General features: G+C 39.5%; 1 protein-coding gene across 2 annotated transcripts in view; it reads right to left on the bottom strand.

Moving 5' to 3' along the window:
* Positions 1-25386, bottom strand: part of LOC311014202 (homer protein homolog 3-like) — a 40958-nt gene that overhangs the window by 12218 nt on the left and 3354 nt on the right. Inside the window, exons 2-6 of one of the 2 annotated variants that reach the window (XM_084010647.1) lie at positions 13528-13684; positions 11674-11805; positions 10296-10403; positions 5626-5634; positions 3248-3384 (exon numbers count right to left, since the gene is read on the bottom strand). In XM_084010647.1, the coding sequence (XP_083866773.1) occupies positions 3248-3384; positions 5626-5634; positions 10296-10403; positions 11674-11805; positions 13528-13684 (543 nt within the window). The remainder of the gene's footprint in view (positions 1-3247; positions 3385-5625; positions 5635-10295; positions 10404-11673; positions 11806-13527; positions 13685-25386) is intronic. The other variant, XM_084010648.1, reaches the window with a different exon arrangement.

Raw genomic sequence — 25386 nt, forward strand, 5'->3', positions numbered from 1 at the left:
AAGGCCATCTATTTTATGTCTAATCCAGAACTAGATTACCCTTTGGGGGGGAAAGGAAATACATAAGTCATATGTTAAGGGGCTTTACAAGTAATTGGATAGATTAAAAGAGACATGTTTTTATTACAATTATCTTAACTAGTATTATTATTTAAATACACTCTTATGTCATTAATTTCTTTGAGGTGCCTTCATATTTCCTCATATGTTTTTGTGATATTTTTTTTTTTAACAGTAGAGAATTACAGAGACGAAATGGGGCTACGGAAAAAAATAAACCAACATGGTAATCCTTTATCAACATGTAGGAAAGACGGATCAGGTCATGTGTTCCAGTGGAGGTCGGGATTCAGTGGGGATGTTTAATAAACCAGAGAGCTTTCACACCAGAAAATGGAGTTGAGAAAACATGACGGCCAAACTATCAGCTTGGCAGCCGTACAACTATTCACCATAGCAACAGGAGAAAGAAGCCTGTGTAGGCTCATGACAATCATAAAATAAAACAGTCAGGATAATCGGTTGTAGAGCAGCTGGGTTTTTCTGCTTCCTGTTCTCTGATTGAAGGGTGAGTGATCAATAATGCCCACCACGGTGACGATAATTACAAGCTTCTAAATTTAGTGCCAGTCAGGCCTTGCTCGTGTTTGCACACACACACACGCACACACACACACACACACACACACACACACACGCACACACGCACAAGGGAAACTACACTTTATGCTTGTGTTACAATGGTTTGAATTGACTCATTGATGTATTCTAGTGTATTATTACAGTTATTATATATATAAGAACATACAGTGAGCTTTCCTTTCAAACTGGTCTATGATGCTTTGTAAGAAAAACTAAGGTGAAAAAGGACACAATCTTATAAAAGTGAGATATTTTCTCTGCAGGAGGGCATTCATTCAGCACTATTTTTTCAGCATTTTGACAGTATTTTCTGACTAGTCTTTCACCGAGTACAGCTTCAAATACCCTGCATCAGTGGTAGAGCATGTTCTCCATCTCTGCATACTCTGCCCACATCTGATGAACTCTTGATTGCTTGAGCTAGCGCCCACAATGTATGTTTACAAGACTAAGATACTGAAGCACCGCCTATAGCTCTGACAGCTGGGTAGCTCGCCATGGAGAGTGTTCAGGCGGAGATCCTGCTGGTCTCTCATTTACTACCAACATCTTATCATTTAATTCATTTTTTTGTTTTTTGTTTTCGTCATGACAAGTACGCTGAACTTGTGAGTCCTTCCTTATTTGTGGAAGTGATATTTAACTGCTGCAGTACGAATTTTCACCTGTAATAAGTGACTTTCTATGGTCACTTGGGGGCAGCAGAAACAAGTTATGAACACAACATTTGCATAGCAACACCTTTTAACTTGATATGGTGAAATTGTCAGCAACAAATCCAGCAGTCCCAGAACAGCATTATCATTATTTTGGAGACGTTGCGTTTGTGTTCACCTGATGAACGCAAGTCCGATATTCACTCTCTTTTCGCTTTATTTGGTCTCTACCAACTCCGGAGGGAAATATCCGGCTCTTTAGCTGCTAAATATTTCACTATGTTCAGCAGCTTGTTGCCAACTGCTTCTGAGAGCAGTAAACAGTTGTATATCAGACAGGTATACGATGAGCTGAATTTCATATAAAGCTCCGTAAAGTCAAAGGAGAGTTTGAAATGTAAGTGATGATTCTCTGTAGCTTCATCGTAGCATTTTTACATTGCCACATTATCCTTCATGCATAATTATTACAAAAATATAAATTATAGTCACTTTAAATTTGGATTCACTCCCTGTGTGAAAAGTCACCACGTAGGCACCAGAGCCTCGGGTCTTCGGGATGCGATGCTCCTCGCTGCTGCAGTCTCACTTTACTGAGACATAAATCTTTTCAGTTTACACAATTCTCTGCCGTCAATTACGGTGCTATTTTTTTTTTCCCTAAATAGCAGCTCTCATTTAAGAAAGAAACTATGCATTTGTAGTGTGGGTACCAGCTCATCTCTCTGGGTGTATAGCAGTAGGTGTTTATAGAATAAAGTGCTATCTCTACAAAACTTGTTCCCTTAGCCAAGGTCATGTTTTTCACCCTGTTTACTAGAAGGAAATCTCAGAAACCTGTGTTTCAGTATACAGTGAATTTTGGTAAAACATTTGGAAAGAAGAGTATTATTATTAGATATAGCTTTGTAAATAAAAATAATGTATCTATGCTACATTGTAAATAACAACTGTAAAGAACTGTGATGCCTTGCCAGAGGGATGCACTATTTAAATGCTATGCAGTTAACTGGCTTGTAATTGCAGAGAGGATGGGCTTCCATTCACAGTACGGAGCTCAACAAAATGCTCCGGGCATTTCCATCTGCTCATTTAGCCAAGCTTGGGGTTAGAGTCGGGATCACCACCATAGCTGTACACTTCCTCAACTCTAATGAATACAGTTTCCATTCCGATACTCCCACTCACTCACTCACAACTGCTGCTGCTCTACACGTGCACTTTTGTCATTATTGTCAAGATTATTGCTATTCTTGAGCAGAATTTGTTGCTGCATGCAAGAGAAAGGAAATTAATTCATGTCATTAACATCAAAAACCCTGAGGAATAATTATCACAATGACGTTACTCTTACTTTGATCATCTTCTTGTCTCTCTGGCCGCTGTTGTCAAATACATATCATGAATTAAATAAAAGTATGTTGTTTGATAAATGCACTCATAAAATATGTAATGTTGCATTATAGCCCTCAAATAAAAGGAAATGTTCTTCTGAGTCTTGAAGCCGATCAAACTGAACATACCATGTTATGTACAGCAATCTACAGATACAGTTAGCCTCAGAGAGTTCACATGCTTATATAATGTGTGTGCTCCCTTTGCAGGGGAAATAAAGCTACACAAGTTAAAATTTAAATCCATTTTGAATACAGGATTTAAACATGTCATGTGCCATTTTTAGACTGATGTGTTTACTTTTACTTAAGTAAAGAATTATAACACTGCCTATAGGCTAATTCGTTTAATTAAAAAAAAAAGCTTAAACTCCATAAATACTAATAAACCCATACTGAAGACTACTTGAATGTAAAACCCAAGGGTGGCTTGTGACATCATGGCTTGTATTAAAGTAAATAAAGCCATCAAGCTTTCATTTCTCCAGAAAATGACTGGTGAGCACAGGAGCATCAGGTTTAAACTTAAATAACCCAAAAAAACATTGTCATTACCCTTCAGACAGCATCTTTTTGACCCTCTCCTTCTCTGCTGTCAGCTCCACTTCGGCACTCTTGCTGCGAAACAGCTTTTCCTCCCCCGGCCCGTTGACCGTGAGCAGTGGCGGAGAATGACGCTCCTCAGACAACTCCTGGACCAAAAGGGATGACATCACAAACAAAATGACAAAATTAGGCTAATTAACAAGGGCGAGTTCCACTTTGTACTAAATGAATATGAGTGGAATTAAATGTTCATTTTGGCACGTGGCTTAGTTCCTGGTTTTATGAAACCTGGTTAGTTTTGCTAACAATTTAGTCAATTTATTTAAGAGAATTGTGTAATAATAAAGATCATCATGAACAATACTAGTCCATTCATTAGCTGTACTACAGCTGTCATTCATACCACATATTCCTCCTCAGCAGATGCGGTGTTAGGATTGAAATTTTTATCCAAGCACTTCTATATTCTTGTCCTGATGTTTACTGTATCTTGCATATTTTAGCTTTATTATATTTTATCTGCGGTTTGGTCAAATAAAACCCTTCATAGTGATGTTTGTTGGGGGGGGGGGGGGGGGGGGGGGGGCTTCCACTTTTGCTGCAAGTAGGAGCCAACTGGAAAGATCAAGTCAAATTTTCATCATCATGCATTCTTGATTTTTTGGGTCAAGCACCCAGAATTTTGCTTAGGTGATTAGTTTCACCTGAGCAAATTCTAACAATAGACTAACTGTATGATGCATTTATTCTGATTCAATAATAATAAAAGTAGAAGTAATAATAACCATCGGACTAACCAGAACCATGATAATATCAGCAATACTAACTTAATAGGTTGTGACTAGTGCTTTAGTTAATATTAACAGCGTTATCTTGAAAACTCTTTTGGGAGTAGAGATTAGGGCTTCAAACAAGACAGTTGGTGCTTCACAGTAACATATAGCACCTGTCACCTTGACTTTAAACACTGAATGGATCCGCAGCCATGAGGCAACAAGCAGGTTCAACTTGTTCCTTGTTTATAGTCTGGTTACTACAATTATGTGCAAACAAATGTGGTCACTGGGAGATTTGCAGGTTTAGTACAGTGCTAAATCTGCAAAATATGCAAAATTTGCCTTTGCTTTTCATTATCCTTTCCTCTTTAGAAGTAGCGTACAGTATAAAATAAAAGGTTAAATAAACTGAATAGTGACACAATGCAAGAAGAGCCATTTAGCCCCCCCCCCAAAAAAATCCCCTTTGAATATGACATTAAAGCATGCCAGCCTGGCACAGTCAAGTCTAACCAATCTGCTTTAATATTTTCCTTCCCTTCTGCCCAGAAATGGGTTCAAGCTTCCTTTCCTCCATTTGAGGCTGTGGGCTATAAGACTGAAAGCAAACACTGAAAGAAAGTCTCCTTTTTTAAAAGCATGCAGCTGAATTAACTTGGGCACATTTCTATACCCGCATCGTCCTTCTTTCTGTGTGATAACCTAAATCTGATATTGTCCACGACCAAGTGCCTCACTGAAGCATCACCACCCTGCACTTATTGTAAAAAAAAAAAAGAAGAAGCTTGCATTATTAATTTGAGTGAGCCTGAGTGTATTACCCTAAGGTCAATAGTATATATTCTATAGCTGAGCAGCTAGCCCTCTGTCTGACCTAATGGATGAATATGGAAACATAACACACAGTTGACTCATGTGGATGAGGACTGTGTCCAGAGGAAGGAAACCCAGAACAAGAAAAATCAAAGCCAAGACAACTCTAGTCCGGCCCCAAAGCCAACGGATCGACTGTGCGTATCTCTGAATAATTCATAATGTGGATCATGTTTAAGTCATAAATGGGATTACAAATTTACAGCATTTTTTTCCGTATGTTGTTCACTAAGAGGCTGAGTGGAAACAAGACAGAGACACTGGAGCACAAGCGTGTGACCAGCCACTAATTAGGCAGAGTTCAAAGGAATCTTCACTTCTTTAAAAAAAAAGGACAATTCTGCCCGTCATCTGTTCTCAGAGGAGATTCAAGGATATCATTGAAGTGTACAGTCTGGATCTTCTCAATTTTGGTGAAAGAAAATTCAGATGAATTTATCTCTATGTTGCCATATTCTGTACATTTTCAGTAGTTTGTAACATATCAAATGACATTTTGGGTTGTTGTTGCCGTCATTAACAAAGCTTTTACCCTTTTGTACCAAACATCAGCGGTGCTGTGAAGCTAAATTTACTCTGAAGTCAACTTTGATCAGTCTCCAGATGAATTATTGAGCACGATAGTCAATGCAACGCTGAGATGCACGACGACGAACACCGCGGTCCCTTAGACAAAAGAAGTTGGTCTTCTTTGTGTTGCTTTTCATTGTGGGGTGGAGTGTGTGTACTTTTACGCACCTGGGAGAGCTGAGAGATGAAGATGTCCCATGATGCATCAGGGGAAATGGAGAGGGAATGGGCATGAGGAGAAATAGAAAAGAATAGTTACTATACAATTAAGACAATGCCATTGATTTGACCATACATACTGTTCATGATTACCATTCACCAAGTTGTCTTTGTTTTGTTTAATCTTTGTTTCTGTATGGCTATAGATAGTTTCTGGTTTGTTTTGGAGAGAAGTGAAGAAGAGGGTCAGCGGGACTGCAACTGAAGGCAGAACAAAGAAAACAAACCATATCGAAAGAGGAAGAACGGGTCACAGTTCCGCCCACATTTGTTTGAGTGACATAAGATCCCTGGGAAGTGAACAGTGAGGGCTTAGCAAAATCCAGAGACCGCATAAAGATGCAAATCGAATAGATTCACATTCTTCTATTTACTCATCAGCTGTGTGAAATACAATTAAAAAGACCATCAAATCCAATAAATGCACATGCACACAGTGTGCTAATTAAATATTACGTGTGAATATGTGTGTTCCTTCCTTTGTAATCGATGGAAATCCCAGATACTTTCACATTGAAAGGGGTTTCTGAGACCTTTCCTCGTGACATCTCTACACCACCGTTCCTCTTAAGTACATCTACGCTGTTTATTTATTTATCCACGCATCAGTCCATTTGCTCACTTAGCTTTATAAAGCTCCTGTTTCCCGTTTCATTGAGACCACACACCTGACTCATTTATTCATGCGACCATGCATCAGAGGTGCATGCTTCACTTGAAGCACCTGTCCTGCTGACTAAACAACACTCGCAGCTCAAAACACACACAGACACACACACTTCGGTTTAGTTGGTTTTAATGCCAAGTCTGTGGTTTAAAATATTGATGAGTGGCATTTCTGTTTGCTTCTCTGCCTCTGCATAGATACCGGGTGTATGCGTGGAGATAGCCCGAGAAAAAAAAGCTCCAATCAGCAGGCGCAAACAAATGACAGCTGTTAGCTGTCAGTGGAGGGAAACGCTGGTGTCCTGCTGTGTTTACACTGCTGTTCAGGTGATTTATAGGCAGAATGTCATTTTGTTGCCACTATTTTTTACATTAATTTCCCTTTTTTGTGTGGATTAGTGATTCCCAAACTTGTTTTTACTGAGAAAGCCAACACAGCCCTGCAAGATGAGCTCATTAACACCCTATGTCATGTTCCAAATGTATTTATTCAAACTGATTTCATTCAACTCTATGAACGGTACATGTTTTTTTTTTTGCATAGATAATTATTAGGCAGCTGCCAAATTTTTGCCCGCCTACAGCTCTCGACAAAACTCTGATCGTTGTCCTCGTGGAAAACACTATTTTCTACCAACGGTGGATATCTATGATTTGTAATAGCAGTTGAATTATGCAGATATGGTGGCGCTGTATCGTAATCAGCACAGTGCACCGGGAAAGGCACAGCTCAAACTGCCAGAGAGGAAAATAAGAGCCGTCTGTTTTTGTCTGGAATAGCTGGACCGTGACGGTGTTTCCGCTGGTAATGTCTTGCCACCACAGCAAACACACTCAACAAAATCACTAAATAAAACAAAAACTTATTTTTGTTTTCCCTGCTGTTCGATGTTTTAATATTAGGTCTACGTCGCCAGCTGGCATTTATAAAAAACATTCTAAAACGAAAGCCGCTCCGTGCACTTCTGTGTGAACCTGAACTCCAGTGTGAGTCTGTTAACACCAGTGAAACAATAACAATATACTGTGTTTAGGACATCAATATTTGTTGTCATATTCAGGGGATTCATCTTATAGACACAGACCCATCCCTGTAACAATTTGGCTAAAATAAAGTTTTACCATACACGGAAACTACAAAAAGCATGTGTGCACATGATAACAATTGTACCATCGCCCTCTCATTTTTAGCCAGATAAAACCCTGCTCACAGGGTCAAAACTAATTACTGGCTGGGACCAGTAACTTCCTGGAGTCTTCACACCTTGCCTAAAGCTGCCAGATATAATAGACGTACTGATCTGGCTAGGATCAATACCATAACCCTAAAATATTATTTCATAGCATTATTGTTTTGTACTGCAATGCTCTCTATATATTGCTGTTTATTATTCTTCATTTGTATCTCACTGAACTTCACCATCTCCTCCTCCTCCATCTCCTCTCTGAGCTCTGCAAATAAGCCTGAAAGCTGAAGCTTTACTGCATGCAGATCCCCTGCTGCCGTCTACATGTCAGAGGCAGAACATGTGCTCCGTACAGCTCCAGGCTGCACAGAGACACCACTGCAATACCCCCATGGTTACGGACCAGAACGGCTACTGACCGGCTGAATGTGATGCAAGACCATCCGATACAGAAGAGGAAAATACAACAAGACAAAATGCTCCAGCATATAAACCAACATTTTCTGTAGTTTCATCAATTTATCACGATGTAAAGCTTCCATATTTGGCTGTGAGTCATATTTGCTTGCAGTATTAACACACTACTCTCCTCTTCTTCTACCTTTTGACTATATATACATTTTGTAACTAGAAACACTGTTTTTTCTTTGTTTTTGTTACATTCTCTAGAATTTAACTCAAGCATTACAGTTATTTAATATACTTTAAAGCTCCAATCTGCACAAGTAAGCCTTATAGAAGCTTGTAGCTGGCATTATAGTCACACAGAAGTTGTTATTAATATTCACACATACAATAACCTTGTGTACTCGCATTCTATGACAGCTTCGATTTGGTATATCTCCATATTACACAGGTTCGGACAGTCAGCACTTTGTGTGTGTGTTTTACAACATGCAGCAGTGAGTCACAAGATGTGATACTAACCACAACACCTCTGTGTTTACTGCCTGACACAAAATCAATGACTGCTGTTTTCTAGTAAAGGGTACAGGCTGCTCCCCGGCTTGTGTCTGACCTTGCAGTCCTATCCAGATGATGTTTCTGTGTGTGTGTGTGTGTGTGTGTGTGTGTGTGTGTGTGTGTGTGTGTGTGTGTGTGTGTGTGTGTGTGTGTGTGTGTGTGTGTGCGTGTGTGTCTGCATGACCATGTGTGTTTGTGCTTCGTTATCCAAATGTCGGCTGCCATAGTGACAGGATGTAAACCCTGCGCTTGCTGACCCTGACCTCCGACCTGTGTGTTTGCAGTTCGACTCCTTCACACCGAAGGCATGAATTCAGTGGTTTTATAATTCATATCCTCACAGCAATTGACAAATGAATGAATTCATTGTTTTCCTACACAGGAACACCAGTGTTTTGAGTGCTGTATACAGACAGCATAGACATGCAGACGCAATAAATTCCTTTCCCACGTGTGTCCAACTGGCAAGAAGTGCAATATCGACATACAAGTATGAAACACAATGAATTGCTGCTGAATCCATTGGCTATAGGTTTTAGAAGAAAGCCGTGAATGACAATTGTTCTTTGCCATTTAGGTCTTTTCATTATAAAGCACTTTGTGACCATGTTAAAGGTTCAAAATATTGAACGTGTTAGGGGGGCTTCCTGATGATTAAGATGTGAATTCCATGTGGACACAAAACCCGTTTCTTCCTGTCTACACTGTCAATGTCAAATGAAGACACAGAGAGTGGAGTCTGTGTCATTACCACAGCCAAACACTACCTAATAAACAAGACCAGTAGAGCAGCTGTGAATGTTCCCTAAAGTTAGCATGAGACAAAGTTTCCTCCATGTTTGTGCAATGAGATCTTTCTGGATCTCATGTTCCTGTAATTGTCAATACAGGGAGGTTTGTTTTGTGAGCGAGAAAAGGTGAAGGATGAAATGTGTAGATTGCAGGCAAACTTTTTGTTCGCCAACTGAACCTTAAAGTTATCAAGTTCACCAAGAAATCACAAACGCTGGCAGAATAAAAGCTGGCCATTGTCCTTTTTAGCAGCAGCCAGATTCCCTTCAATTATAGATGATTCTCCTCCCTCCCTCCATCTCTCCCATCTCCGTTCTCATGATCCCTCATTCTTCTTCCTTTCAGTCCTGGCCATTACTGCCCCTCCAAACACCTTCAGTGCCAGCGTCTCTTTCATGCATGAAATCTTTTAATGGCGTTATCCAACAGGAGAATAACGGAGCAGCCAGATGAGATTACATTTAAGCCCTCGTGGTGCAGTTTATGTTTAAAATAGAAACAAAGCCACTGACTTCATTGGCATTTAACTGCTCTGTCGTCATCAGTGGTCTTGGCCTGGAGGTCACAGACACCATCACTTCCCTTCAAGGTCCTGAACCTGAAGTCCATCTTTATTAAGGCCACGCCTAGACTTTTTCACTTGTTTACTTCCTCTTAAGTCTGAACAAACTGTGAGCTTTTCAGATTTCATTTATAGAACAATACCAGTGTTTTTAAAGTTGGATCATTAGATCATGATTATTTTTATAAATCAGGATAGCAAAATATATTGTTACATACATTTTGCCATGCCATCTGATTTATATTACTATGGAAATGTCCCCTTATTATTCACTTATTTTGGCCAATTGGGTCTTTTTCCCCCAATCTGTGATGATAAAGTTATGATAACTTATAGCTTTGAGTACATTTGAGTATATGGAGTTACCATTTTCTACCTAAGAAATACGGAAAAACAACTATAACAACTAATATCTAGAAAACCATTTAAAAAGGAGGTTAGTACTTTACCTCTGGAGCTGCAATGTTGAGTGCAGGGTTGGCCAGTTCGAACCTCTCCTGAGATTTCTCTCTGGCCAGACGCGCCGCCTCCTTCACCTCCTTAAACTGCTCTGCAAACTGCGAGGCGACAAAGAAGACAAAAGTTACACTTTTCTGACAAGACAACTTGGAAATTCAAATGCACCATACCTACATCATCCTTAAAGTCAAGCTTAAATACTTTTCAAGAGTATCCAGCATCTGTATCGTGTCGAGTGAAACGGGGGCGACTTAAAGGGATACTTCACCCATCTGCATTAAGCTTTGTATCTTTAGAAACCTGGTAGTATTTTTGAATGGTCGTGCATCATTCCCTCATTTCCCCAGAGATGGGAGGGCTCCGTATTTCTATCAGAAAAGGAGCCTCCGATGATGCAAAATGGCAATATTTGCGTCATTGGAACAAAACAGCCTTTTCAGAGGCTGTTTTGGTTAGAAGGGGTAAGACTACAACACTAGTTTCTCATGTTTTCAACCCTCCTATAGGGGGCGGGACCCACTGAGGCTACAGACCTATTACAGACCAGTGGTGGTACCTCACTTCAGACTCGGGTGTGAGCGGAACTGGACCAGTCCTTTTATAATAAAGATGCCGCTCTGCACTCTGTTCAAAATCTGCTGAATGCCAGTCGCTCCCCGCCGGCCGCTCGCCGGGACTGGGGAGAGATCAGTGGGAGTCGCCTGCAGAGCTGTGTATTGTGTGTTTGTTGTCTTCCATCCACATGCGCCAAAAAGTCACTGTCTGCCTTTTCTCAGTCAAGAAGGCACCAAATTCTAAATGTATTTTACATTTCAACTACATATATGATGAAGTATATTTATGGTTGAATAAGGTTTAATACTGTTAAAAAGAAAAAGGATTGGAGAGGCTTTTTAAAAATGTTTTTCTTAATATCTCTAATCCATAGATTGGAAGATGGAGTGAATTTCCCAATTTAAGCAGGTTTGATGACGGCTCAATTTGTTGTAAAAAAAATAAAAATAAAATTAAGTGTGACAGATGTTCTCTGAAGGTCATGTATTCTCACAGCTTAAACTAAATATAGCAGATAAATAAAATAATAATAAATATCATGAAAGTAAGTGTATGAAAACCTGCTTCATGGTGAGAAAAATATCCCGGAGAGGTTTTGTGTTGTCTAGGTGTAATAATCCAGCTGCAGACACTGACAGAATAAATGATGTGTAAATAATGAATTAAATATGGGGGGGAAATGGGGCCTCACATCACTCCACTCTCCTGTTCCATAGTCTCTCTTTTCACCCTCTCGTGTAACATCCAATAAATGAAAAACTCTTTTAAGTATTATATTGGACTGTTGCTGAGGTGCGTGTGCACAGCGTTTACCTGCTGCAGCTGCTGCTCCGTGGAGAAGCCCAGGCCGTAGACGGTATTAGCCCGGCTGTCTGCCCACTGGCCAAACTTCTGGGAGGTTTTGGTGAAGGTCATGTTGGGGGTGATGGTACTGTTGATGATGGCCTGACGCCACAGAGAATGAAAGAAGTCATAAGTAACAACAACAAAAAATACACAAGTTATGTCAGTAGATAAATAGCATGATTCTGCATAAAAATACAAGCAGTTCAAGAACAGAGAGGTATATAGAACATTTTGTATTAAATATGCACAACGGAATCCATAAGGTGTCGGCCCCAATATAAATCTGAGGTACAGATAAAAGAGAAAATTGTTGGAATATTATTATATTTTTTTATGATTTATATTTTATAAATCTGCTACAAAGACAAACTCATTAATTCACTGGAGAGCATTAATAATTAAAAGAGAAAATGATTGGATTATAATATTGTTTATGTTTTATATCTTATCAATTTGCCACGACAAACTCATTCATTCACTGGAGTGCTTTTGTTATTCATACTTTATTTTTCTTTTAAAATGAATAAAAAAATCTAAAATAATTTGTTACATTTCCTTCAGCACTATTTTTTTCACAAATGTCACCCAGGTTTGAGTTTTTAAGTAAATCCACAACTGCATTAGCTGTGATGCACTGACTGGGGTGCTGCACCTTCACGTAGTTGCATTTATCAAGCTACTGTCCCCTAAAAAGCTCACTTTCAAAAGAAAGTCATTTTCAAGCACAAATATTTCACAATATTCAGAATAAATCATTTAAGTCGCCTGTGAATGCCAAATTCATTGCAGCTCATTATTATTATGTACTTGACCAAAAAATATGATGATTTGTATCTGATTATCAAGAGGCCAACATTTTGCTGTGCAGCACCACATTACAATAACCAGGATGGTGTTTGCTTTGAGTTCTATGGTTTTCTTTAAGAAGCAATAATAAATAACAATGCAACATTAAAACCTCAAGTCACATTTATATTATGTAGTCATCTAAATCTGGAGCCTTGACATGTTGTGTCAAACACTGGATGTCTACAGGAGAGCTTTGTGTGCAAATAAAGATATCCATCAACCAGGCCAGAAAAAGAGCAGAGTGAAAAACGCACACAAGCCTTTTCTGTTCCAAATGACTCTCAAGTGAACGGTCTGATGAGGTGGGGATTTGTTTCCAAATGTAGATTTCTTTGGTCTCTTCTCCAAAAGCCTCGAGTCTCAGGGTGCTAAATTGGCACAACTGGGTGATAACTACAAAGAGTTTTAGTGCTAACGAAATATGCCGTCAGTGTTGGGACACCTGTGTGTTTTACTCATAGAAAAGGTTTTACTGTTCTTGTGGATGCAGTATTACCACTGAAGGTGCGTTATAAATATTCTGCTGACAATGTTCAACTTCAACCAACGCATCTCCACCCATAACAGCCACAATGAAATGGAGAACAGATTTATTCTCTTTTATTTGAAGAATATTGGTACGGGGCTACAGGAGGATATGATACTATGAAGAGTCCTAAAATACTGTAAGCCGTTGATACTACAGGAGTAATGGGTTCAAAAAAAGCGTGATAAGATCTTTCATGCAGTCCCAGCGCATCACTTTGCTGGCTTTATCTGAGAGAAATACTACAATTATCTTTTAAAAAGAAAAAACAAGTTTGTGAGACCACTTTAGAATCAATCATGGCTGGAAAATACTTTTGAAAAGTGTGGTATATAAACATGTATTGGTAACATACTACAAAGACAATTATGTTTCTTGACCTGAGAACCAAATAAGAGTGCGTGTTGAATGAAGCAGCATTTATGCCTGTGTATCTGTGCAGTCACCTTCGTCCCGCCCACGCTGATGATGCGGTAGACGCTGCGACTGGCATCGTAGAAGAAGGACACGGTGACGGCGTGTTTACTGGCCGGCAGCCAGTTGCGTTTGGTGGCCGGGTCGATCTGGAAGACATGAGCTCTGGCGCTGAAGATGGGCTGCTCCCTTTAATAAAAACAGCACAACCAACATATTAACTTCATGTTACAGGTGATTTAATGTCACATAGGTAGGTCATCCAGCGCCACCATATTTTCAAAAAAGGCTGTATGTCTGTCGAATAAGAGGGGGTTATGTTATCCAAGTCAAGCTACCGCTGCCAACACTCCTCTGTGTGTTTAGCAAAGTGTCAGCTGGTTTTCTCTGTCATATTTACATTTGCATAGGGGGAGTTAATAAAAATGATCTTTTTTTAAATTATTTTACGTCTCCTTATTGCATTTGGTACGCTTGTTTTCCCATTAGTTTGGGTTTTTATTGTCCCATGAGAAGCTGCTGCCATTGGTGCAGTAGTCATCTATTAGCTGCTACAATTTCCTTGTAAAAAAAATGTTTTGCTTTTTTTTTTTTACAACTTCCTTGTAAAAAAAATGTTTTGCATTTTTTTTTCTAATCGCAACGACATGAGCCTGAGGTGTTACGCAACTGATTTTTAAGAGGCATAAATCTGCCTGTATGTCACCCTCGTCACATGTCAGATTCTCTGCAGAGAGGGAACCGAACCTAAAGATGAGCAAGCAGACTGTCATCTGTGCAAACTAGCTAATCTAATTGTGGTTGCATTTGAGGAGTGTTACGGTCACTGAAACGCACTGTATGATCTCACACTTAAACAACACAAAAGAACTCCTGGAAGAACAGAATTCAAAATAATTAAATAATAATGTGTGTGTGTGTGTGTGTGTGTGTGTGTGTGTGTGTGTGTGTGTGTGTGTGTGTGTGTGTGTGTGTGTGTGTGTGTGTGTGTGTGTGTGTGTGTGTGTGTCCAGCTGTTTCGCACACACTGGCCCTAAATCATGGAGCTTCTCATGCTGTGTTGCTCTCAGAGCCAATCAAGGCGCTGGCTTGAAAGCAGATGAGTGAGTATTTAAAATGTTTCAATACTTAAATTGATGAGTCATCTTATAGACTCTTCTGCTTTTAGAGAGACCTTCTTGTATGTCATGTTAATTAGCATTTTTTTTGTTTGCTTAATTATTATTGAACTAAAACATTAAAAAAAACAGCTATCAAAAGCAAAAATATCTGAAATTGACAAATTAATTCATTAATTACATTATTATTTATTTTTGGCATACCATTAATAAACTACAAACTGTTCACTGCCAATCTCAGGCAGAAGAACAGCTTTTACGGGTGCCATTATTGGGGTTGTGGTGTGTTACACAGTGTAGCAAGCTCCAAAGTCTATTGACCAAAAAACTAAACTAAACTAAACTAACTGAAGTGAAAAACGAATTAACTGGAGTTTCAGAACAGCAACGACAAATTGGCCTCAAATTAAGACGAAGAAGAAAAAAGATCTTCAAAATATAAGCATGCAGATGCAGGTTTGTAACAAAAAACAGTTCGAGTCCCTGAAACGTGATGGGAATTTCACGCTGAAAGTAGATTCTGTAAGTCTCAGAGCATTCAATAGCAATTAATAGCATGAATACAGCAACAACTACGTGTGTACGTAAAGATATAGAGGCATAATGTCTACCTGAGAAGAGAATTAAGTCACTCTCCTTCTGTGTGTTTTAATTCAAGCTCCTCCTTGCTTTGTTGACGAAGTGTACTTCGTACATTTGTGCATGTGAGCGTGCTCCACTGGCTAGCTGCTCTGCTAACGCTGTTGGCCACAGAACTGTAGGACCTGCCCTCCAGTTCTGTTAGTACTGTCAGCACTTTTGCAGTAGTTTGCAATGTTAGCTCCATTAGCTGTGAGCCTTGAGGAAATAGAACTGCTCCCAATCTCGTATTTAGCACCTTTAATAAGCTTCCTTGTGCTGCTTTATGAAACAAATCGCATTCGCTGAGCTATCCTTTGAGTTATGCAATACTTGGAAAATGGAACAAACACACTGGATATCCTTTCTTAGTACAGTGATCAAAGCCAAAAGGCTACAACATCTGTAACCATCATTAAAACTGAATATCATCATTTTCATCTTTTCTATCTGTTTTAGTGAGAAGAATGTACTTGTTTGGGACTTCAGGGACCCCATTCTCCCAAGGAGTGTACAATTATGAAAGATAAAGCTATAATTAGGGACAAAAATACCCCGATTTCTGAATTTGATTGTGTTTGTCAGGAACCTCAAGGTCAATGATGTTCTCCTTGTGAAATGAAGCTGAACATTTGCTAACCGCTAGCAGTCCAATTAGCCATCCCGCTCTCTTTGAAGAACCATACACTCACTGTGGGGAATAACAGTGGTTAGAGGCTCACAGGACGATGAGGAACTACGTGGACACTTTCGCGTATCATTACACAGCTAATAGAGTTTGCACAGTGTCAATGTATGCAATGAGCTGTTCCCATTGCGACTCAATTATGTGCCGACATTAACGGGGATAATTTATATGAGGAGAAGGCTCTGTTCTTTGTCTAAGCAAGAGAAATAACCATTTATATAGGTCAACGGTGTCTATATGAAGCATTGTTCCCACGGGGTTTGGTTGGAATTACTGTACATTTGCATACAAACAATCACCGCCTTTGTTTCAACACAGATTACTGAAGCTACAATTGACAATAGACAATAGCAACACCGGGAAGCCGATTTTGGACTCCAGTCCAGGATGGCAGAACCAAAAAAATAACAATTATTGACTGATTGATGCTACAAATATGGGTCTAAGTTGACCGAACAACCTGGAGTCACTGGACAAAAATGACGGACACATAGCGAACTCCTAAATCCCTAAGTTGTGGTTTTAAGATTTAATTGATTGGCTTCAATTAGTCTAGTAAAAAGATATTAAAAATAAAAAAGTGATTTGTTAAATTAACCTCAATGGATGATGATTTTGGATGCATGTCTAAAGGTGAATAAGATAAAGTATTTTGTTATTTATTTATTTATTCATAATCATTATGTTAATGATTTTGTGAGATTAGAAAGCTAGTAGCAAACTACTTTGGCTTATTGACAGACTGGCTTTAGTTCATTAGTTCAGTAGTTCAGCCTGATTCGTTCAGTGCCGCCAACTGTAAAATTGCTTAAAGCCATGCAAGCTCTTGGATTCTTTATCCATAGCAGATATTTTGACATATTTAGCACGAAAGATGAAATCTGTAACATTACGACTACATTCCAGTTCCAGTGTTCCACTACTGGTTAAACTGGCTCTCTGTCATGACTAACTAGAGCAATGCAATTAAATGAAGACCATGTGTTTCCCTCTATAACGAGCCAAAATGTCTTCCAATAAAAAAAACAACAGCAACAACCATAACCATCAACAGGGAGGTGTTCAATGCTGACTCTAACCAAATCGTAATGATGTTGCAATTAACTTCCTGCTACAACAATACAGTCGTTGCTGAGTAACATTACATGCAATGTTTTACCGCATATTTAATTTGCATAAATGCTTCATGATGTGTTCAGACTGTAGTTCTCATGTCACTGTGAGAAATCGGATAAACACACTGACAGTAATAATAATGTTAAATGTTTTCTTATTGAATATATCTCAGCTTTACAGACTTGCGGCCTAAATGTTTAAAATGGCAACTTGTTCATTTGTTCTCCATGAAAAACATTGCCACAGCAGAAATGTTCTCATACAACATGGCTGTTGCTTCAGTTCCAAGCATTCAATCACTGTATCAAATTTCCCAGCTTGAGCATTTCAGTGCATTAGTTATCATCTCCATCACCTCTAACTGCCACTGTGAAATTGTCCTTGAGCATAGCCATGTTACCAATTTATCATTCAAAATATGTTAGAGAGCGAGACAGAGACATGTGATAAGGTGCGGAATTTTGAATGGAAGCAGCCCAAGGCCCGCTTCATCTCGCTGTGGCCTGTCTGCTCTCTCTGTGCCTGCAGGCCTGCGAGCCTCGGTACGCTGAGGGGCGTAACAAACAGGCGTGACCTGGGAATGAAGACAGGCTCCACACTCTGCTTATTAGCTGGGGATTCTCTCTTCCCAATCCAAAGTGTGTGCAATGAGCAGATGATCTCACTCACACTGTGCGACAGACACTGGTGCGCAACAAGTCTTTTCCATCTAAAGGGCGGAAACATGAGCAATCCGTCAAAACATTTAGAAAAAGGCCTCCTCACAAACACTGCAACCAGCTACGCCTCCTCCAGCCCCAGCCAGAGGGTATTTTTGACTACAGGGACCACTTGAACCAAGAGAGGTCCTGATTTCCACCACAGAAGGCAAACATGTTAATCTCCCTCCAGAAGAACAGCCAAGAACTGTTAAGCCTTTTGCAGTTTACCTGCATGTTTCCCTTGTGTTGCTCTATAACACTGTATTTTCTTTTTGCAGTAAATCCCTGTAAATCATTTTGAATTTTATATTTTAACATTACATTTTACATTCTAATTTTTTATAGGCCAATAATAAAGTTATTTTTTTAAAACCATGTTGTTGCAAATTTATATTCAGTACACATGAAAAAAATAAAGCAATGTTAATTCTGTTCTTAATTTGTTCCCTTTTTCTCTCTCTTAAAAAAGAAATTAAGAGTAGTAGTACAGTTCAAATCTTAATGATACACCACCCTATAAGTGAGGATTGAGAGGGGTTTTTTTGTGTCAGTCTATACATTGTTACAAAATCCTGAGCATTTGTTATTCTTCCTTAACCTAAAAAAAAAAAACATTTTAAATAACAATTTGCTATAAAAACAAAGCTTAGTGTAGGAGGGTGTGATCTGAGGTTTGTGGTAAACACAATCTCACAGTCACAAAGCACGAATTAAGTAAATTAAGACCATGAGAGTTCTTAATTATGCTCAATAAAACGAATATGTGGCTGCATAACTGATAACCAGGATGTTAAAAGGCAATAAGCCAATAAAGCCTAAAATAAAAAATAATTAACATAAAAGTAAAAGAGCTTCTGTCAGGATTTCCCATTCTATCATATTCTCATCTTAATGAGAAACGACGAATGACTGCTCATCAGCTCCAAGCCTCACAGTGGATCACACAGAAATTAATATCCTGTCATTCAAGTGGCCCATCTTGACGCTGCTCTGTGAAAAGCTCATCAAGCTAATCAGCTCTGACAGCGTGCATCACGTTGAGGTTTGATGATATGAGCAGATAAGAACTGGATTAAATTCCTCCCGAGGTAGGGGACAGGAAACACTTCACCGCAGCTCGACAGCCACAGAAGCCTTGTCTCAAATAATCAAGAGCAGTAGAGATCAGTGTAGTCTGAAGTGGTACTTTACCTGATCCAAATAACATAAAACGGCATAGTCCTTCCTCAAAATCAGTAATGTGAGAGGAAAACCCTGCCAGACTAGAAGGAGACAGCTACTCCTGGGGACTGTCATTAAAGCGTTCAAACAAATGTTAAGTCAAAGAAGTCAGCCTGACATATCTAACCCCACAGGAGTACAATTTACCAGATTTATGTGATTAAAGAGCACGGTATGATCTCAATAACTCCACTGGTGGTGTAATAGCATAACACCATTGAAGAAAAATATGCACGTGGGCCAAAAGTGGAAAAAAAAGAAAACTCATTCAGCAACATTATTTGATCATTACTCAACAGCAGGGCACAAAGGAGGTCTGTTAAGCTCCAAATAAAAAGTTGTTTTCTCTTTTTAAGGCCATGCTTTGAATTTAAGTAAGTAGTTATTTGAGCAGGCAGAGTAGCTCTGAAAAGGACTGTAAATATTAAGGAGCATTAAATGGAAATACACAAGTAACATACGAATACCTCTAAAAGTCTACTCAAGTGTAGTAATTATAAATGTAGTCTACTGTAAAGCTTCATACATGTGTTGAGGGTACCACCTCCTGCTGTGAGCCGGAGGACTAAATCTAGTGGGGGTCAGCTGGATCAATTATCGACAATCTATTCCAGGTCAAATACACGTCTGCCCATTACCCCAAGGTCATAGTGTCCACACTCACTACTACACGGTTGTTAGATCAGGAGGAGGACGAGGGAGAGATAAAACCACCTCTGTGTCACTGTAGTGCTGACAGTACATGCAGATGAACGGTGCTCGGCTTCTCTCCCCGCCAGCAAAACCTCGTCAGTCGTTTCGTGTCATCCAGTGGACATTCATCTGCTGTACTGCCTGCGCTGCACAACTAAAAAGGTCAAACGTTTGACAAACCCATCACATCAACATGTTTTTCTCCTGGAGAACAACCTTTTTGATTGGAATGATAACAGTTTTTAATGTCAATTATTTTTCCACTTAAATCCATTGTTTGGTCTACAAACAATCAACAATCAACTCAAATATATTCAGTGAATCACATCACATTAAGTATGTTTAATAAATTGCTTTAACAGAGAAGACTCTGCCTAAGTAGTGCTTGCCATCAAATTACTAAATGTCAATTATAATAAAATCATTTTCTCTCCAAGTTCTACTTTGGGAATACCAGCTCAATGACACAACTTTAAACTTACTTTTAAGAAAGCTAGTTTCGTTAATAAAACTCGACAAGAACAGCTGATGTTCCCCCATTAATGGAGAACAGCTTGTTCTCCTTGAGACTTTTTTTATTATTATTTGTATTGTATTATCCTCAAGAGTGACTCAAACCTCTATGGGCAAAACCACTAGTCGTTTCTCTCATCTTCTGCACATCATTGTATTCATGCACCACACAAGTCACAGGCTTCCGTCACCGCTGGATCATCTGATGACAACGGACGAATTTAAAACTACACTTTCTGTCAAAAAGAAAAACTTCTGAGAGTGTTCCTCAAAATAAATTTCTTTGATATTCTGCTATTGTCAGAGAATGGGAAAGTAAAGCAGCCGAGTCTGAGCTGATCGCTTATATTCCCCTTAAAAGCAAACAGCAATGACACCAGATAGCGTCGGAGACACGCAGCCCTGAGGCATTCGGCTACACCCCACCCTCATGATAAATTACTTGGCATGAAGCATTCAGATGAATTTCAAGGTTACATAAAGGATGAGCGAGCTGATGAAACGCTGGACCGAGGAAACCAAGCAGCCATGCTGGAAAGGCTTGTTGAGCACTCAAGCGCTGTCTCAGCTTCACACCATACAGATGAGAAAAAAAAAATCCTCTCAGGGAAATATTCCAACATTATTAGAGGCCATAAACAGAGGGACTTCTACGATAGCTCCATTTGGAGGGGCTGGAAGACAGAAGACAGTATGATGGGTGAGCTTTGTATGGAGAGCCATCAGAGAACAAGACGGCCCTAATACACTTCCTCTGAGCAACGAGGCTGCATTCACTGCATGCTCAGTTTCAAATTACTGCTCCGGATCTTTGATAACAGTTCATTACCTCCTCTGGAATAGAAATCACATCTCATCCAGATAGAAACTGACAGTGATGCCGGAGAGACACGAGCTGAGTTCAACTAAACCAAGACAACTAGAATATACACATGGTTTAAAGGGACAGTGAGCCCCTTACATGTTGTGCTATTTATCAATGTAGATTGTTTTGGTATTTCATGTAAGAACCATTTACTTTCAGCCATAGTTCCTACATCAAACTGGTCACAACCACCTTCTATGGACAATTTTAAGTGACCAAGTCATGATTTCTGGAAAGGGACATTGCCATCACGTTTTCCAAATGATCTCCAAAACTAGGCAATGCACACCAAAATAATCTAGATTGAAAGACAGCACTACAGGTAAGAGGAAAACAATGTATTTTTATATGATTATTATTTATTCATACATTACAATTGCTGCCTTGCAGTTTTATGCACCAGCCAACCAGTCAAGTTACAGCCACCTCTGTCCAAAATCATCACCATTTTATCTTATAGAAGGGTTTCTGTGCAATGTCAGACAGATGCACAACTAACAGAGTAAAGTGCACCAACTGCAGAAAAGATGGATAAAACATGTTTAATAATCCAGTGGGATCACGTGCCTTTGCTAAGAACAGGAGGAAATTCTGGATCCTGGTACGTTTCTGTTTGCTAGCATAAGCTAGCTTGGTAATGAGTGAGTTAGGGCTGTGAGTGATTCATACCAATGACAGCTACACTTGATTATATTGGTTTGGCTCAGTAGGTCACATCCTAACTAATTGCAATTATCAGCAATCGCACTCGCGTTCTCCAAACAATCATTAGTATGAATCACCCAAAGCGCTAATTTAACCATTCCCTAGCCAGCGGCCACATTTCCTGGGAAACCCACAGTAAAGAAAATCAGTTTTGCATCCTGAATGTGGCAATAGTCACGGTGACCTTTGACCACCCAAATCGAACCACTTCATCCTTGAGGTCAGTCCAGGTGGATGTTTCACCCAAATTTAAAGAAAATTCCCTCCAGGGGATCCTGAGATATTGTGTTCCCTAGAATGGACCAGGCAGACAGATACACAAACGTACGCATGGACGGATGCCATTGATGACAATTAACACGCTTTATAAAAGCAACAGGTTGTTGTCTTTATATCTCAGCTAAAGAGCGTTGTTCGGCCCGATGCAAACTTAGATAAACGATACCTATACAATAAGTATCATTAATAATTCTTAATCGGATGAGATTTGATTTAACATAAAAATCCAAATACTCTCATACTGCCGATAGATACCTTTTTGACAAGCCTAGAAAATGCTCAATGTATTTCTTATTCAGTCTGTAGTTCTTATTCAGTCTGTAGTTTTGCACACACACACACACACACACCCGTTGTGCTGTGTGTCTTTGCCCCAAGTCATCACTTTCTAATCCTCTCTCACAGCTCTCCTCTCTCCTCTTAACTTCAGCACCCATTCACCACCCTGAATCTCTGATCTGTGAAACAGAAGCTGCACCCTCCTGTCTGTGCCCTGCAGTCACTCCCAACCAGTCGCTTATGTAGTTGAGAAAATACCCATCAAACTGCCAATAACAGAGCTCCATAAGCTCTGCGGACTGTAAGTAGCCTGGAGGGAGGGCAAAGCTGAAAAAGCTTGCCAAAAACCTGAGGTTGTACCTAAAACCTAAATGTTCACACTTGAAAAAGCAAATCAGAAAGCCTGCAGGAGGTCAGATGGGGGGGAGGGAGCTAAGAGGCTAAGTAAGGGTCAGAGCAAGTTAGGGCTCTCAATGAATATTCTAAATTTGAATATATTCGAACAGTAAAACATACTATTTGAATATGCCAATTAATATATTGTTGTGGGTGGGGGGAGCAGTGTGGTGGCTGTCTGCCTCACACACAATGAATAACATGCATTAGCCTAGAAAAGAGAGTGCATCAGCTGAGCATCATTTTTCACCACCTATGCATGAAGACAACAAGAAATTGGGACCCTGCTGTGGTTTTACAGCCTCTGCAGACTTCAGGGTGTACAATGACAGAAAACATTTTTTCCCCCCACACTTTTCTTTTCAGCAGTTTCTCTTTGTTCCCCTCACAGCATTTCTCCTTTAAGGATCCGCTTCCTCTGACCTCTGAGAGTAAGCCGCCTCGTGTCCACATTCCAGAGCCAGTGAAAGTGTCTGGTCCAGTCCAGCAACATGACACGCCACAACTACATACTAAAATAGCACAGCAAGGGGAAACACTAACTCATACTGAAGCTGCCCAACAAGTCACCATATCTGCAGCACAGACCACAACCCAACACATATGCAGAGAATGTTTTTATCCTGCTTCGTAAAAGCTTTTCAGAAGACGTAGGCCAACTCGTTGTGCATCTTTTACAGTGCAGCTCCACAAGTTTTTACTTGACAAAACACGTGAGGCCCGGTTATGTAAAAAGACAACATGGCACTTCACTTATCTGAAAGCCAACACTTCTGACTGACAACGTACTGCCGTCTCACACCGTCAAGGTGACACAAAGCTGGAATGTTTTCTGTATCCAGCATTTGAAGGTCATGGAGAGACAGAGAAAAAAGGACGATCTTTCTTCTCAATCCTTCAGTTATTACTCTCATGCCAATAAAACTCAGTGAAATAAAGTGAATAGAAGGAGAGTGAGCCGAGATTATTATTCGTGCAATTGAAGATGATTCAATTAAGAAGCTCTTCTCCCCACAGAGCAGCTGGTTTCTCCTTGCACGAGGACACCCTTAACAGCTTCCATGGCATTATTGCTGAAGATTAACGATGATGTTCCCGCTGAAATCAAAGTTTAGATACCCTCTGTGCTGGAGAAGGAGGCATATTTTAACAGTAAAAGAGATGATATGGACAGCAATAGCATCACCCTCCCATATGACTCTTCTGTAATTATCTAGATCAGAGAACTTCTTCAGGGGGTCCGGGACCACTAGGGGGTCCGCAGAGATACAGCAAAATGATTTGATCCAAAACCTTTTTTCCTCCTAAATTTAAAATATTTTCAACAATAAACATTAATATTAATGTAACATCTTATAAGCAAAATTAAGGTTAATTTTGTGTTAATGTGAAATTGTGATGAAGAAATGCCACTATAGAATATGATTTATAAATATAAGAATCTGTCAACAATTATTATTTTAATGGCTTAGCATTGTATACATACATAATTACAAAGTACCTTTAATAATACATTTATTATTTTACACATGGCACTATAGGCTACACTACTAATTTTGATTGGCCCGGTCGAATAAGTAGCACAATGTTATATGAACAGGGTGTCCTTCCACTGTGTCACTATCAGCCAGGGGTCCTTGGTCTGAAAACCGTTGAAGACCTCTGATGTAGACAGAAGATTATAATGTGAACTAGCTCGCTACACACGTCTCCTGCATTTCAACAGCTGTAACAAGTGAACCAGCTCGCCACACACATTAGCTGTAACAAGTGGTTATTCAGCTCATGTGTTATGAGTTTCAGAGTTCAAGCAACAGTTCCACATTTGGAGTAATCCGGTTCACTTCCTTTTTTACAGATGAGAAAATTATTGCGCCATGTTTTTAAGACGATGCTACAAAACATTAGAACGTTCATTAAATCAGCTTTACACCTGAAAGCGCCACATTTAATAAAAGAGTACATTTAAGTATGCTTTGTTGACAATGCCTCTCTCTTCCACAATGAAATACTTTTACCGTGATGTATTGTGACAGTACTTTTAATAGTTTTCTATCTAGGATTGACACACAGCTCTCTGCTAACGGCTGAGCCGGCGGCTAAGCTAACGGTGCTAACAATGGCGACGTTAGTCGTGTTATAAGAATTAGCAAAGCAAAAACGTACACAATTTGAGTTTCAATGTCAGGGTGTTCTTATAGCTGGTATCCGCTTGTGCTCGTTGACTCAACGAAAGTGAGGGAAAGTTCTGTTATGACACTAGTAGTGAGCCGGCTATTTTCCGGCATTTGGCAAAATGAACTTCATAGCCGCCGCGAGCCAAAAAGCCCCGCCCCCTTCTGCGTCACAGTGATGCTGCTGTGCATTATTAATATTAAAAAGTATTTTATTTAAAAAAAATGCGTGACAGAGGACAACCACCTGAGCAAACCGTAGATGTTGGGTTTATTTACTCTGTCACTTTGTTTGGGAGGATTTACTTCAAGTGAAATAACTGAACAAACTCATATATTTCAGAAGAGGATTTCCTGGTAACTAATTGTTTTTTAATATCTTTTGTCATTAATTGCAGGATCCCAAAAAGTTGTGTGTTTTTATTTAACTTTATTGGCCACTTTGATTGGAGTGATAATTATCAGGACTCTCCTGTAAAAGGACATTTTACTCTGTTGGGTGTGGTTTTACCCCAAATACACAAA

The sequence above is a fragment of the Eutrigla gurnardus genome, assembly GCF_963514095.1.
Source record: "Eutrigla gurnardus genome assembly, chromosome: 6".
Classification (NCBI taxonomy): Eukaryota; Metazoa; Chordata; class Actinopteri; order Perciformes; family Triglidae; genus Eutrigla; species Eutrigla gurnardus.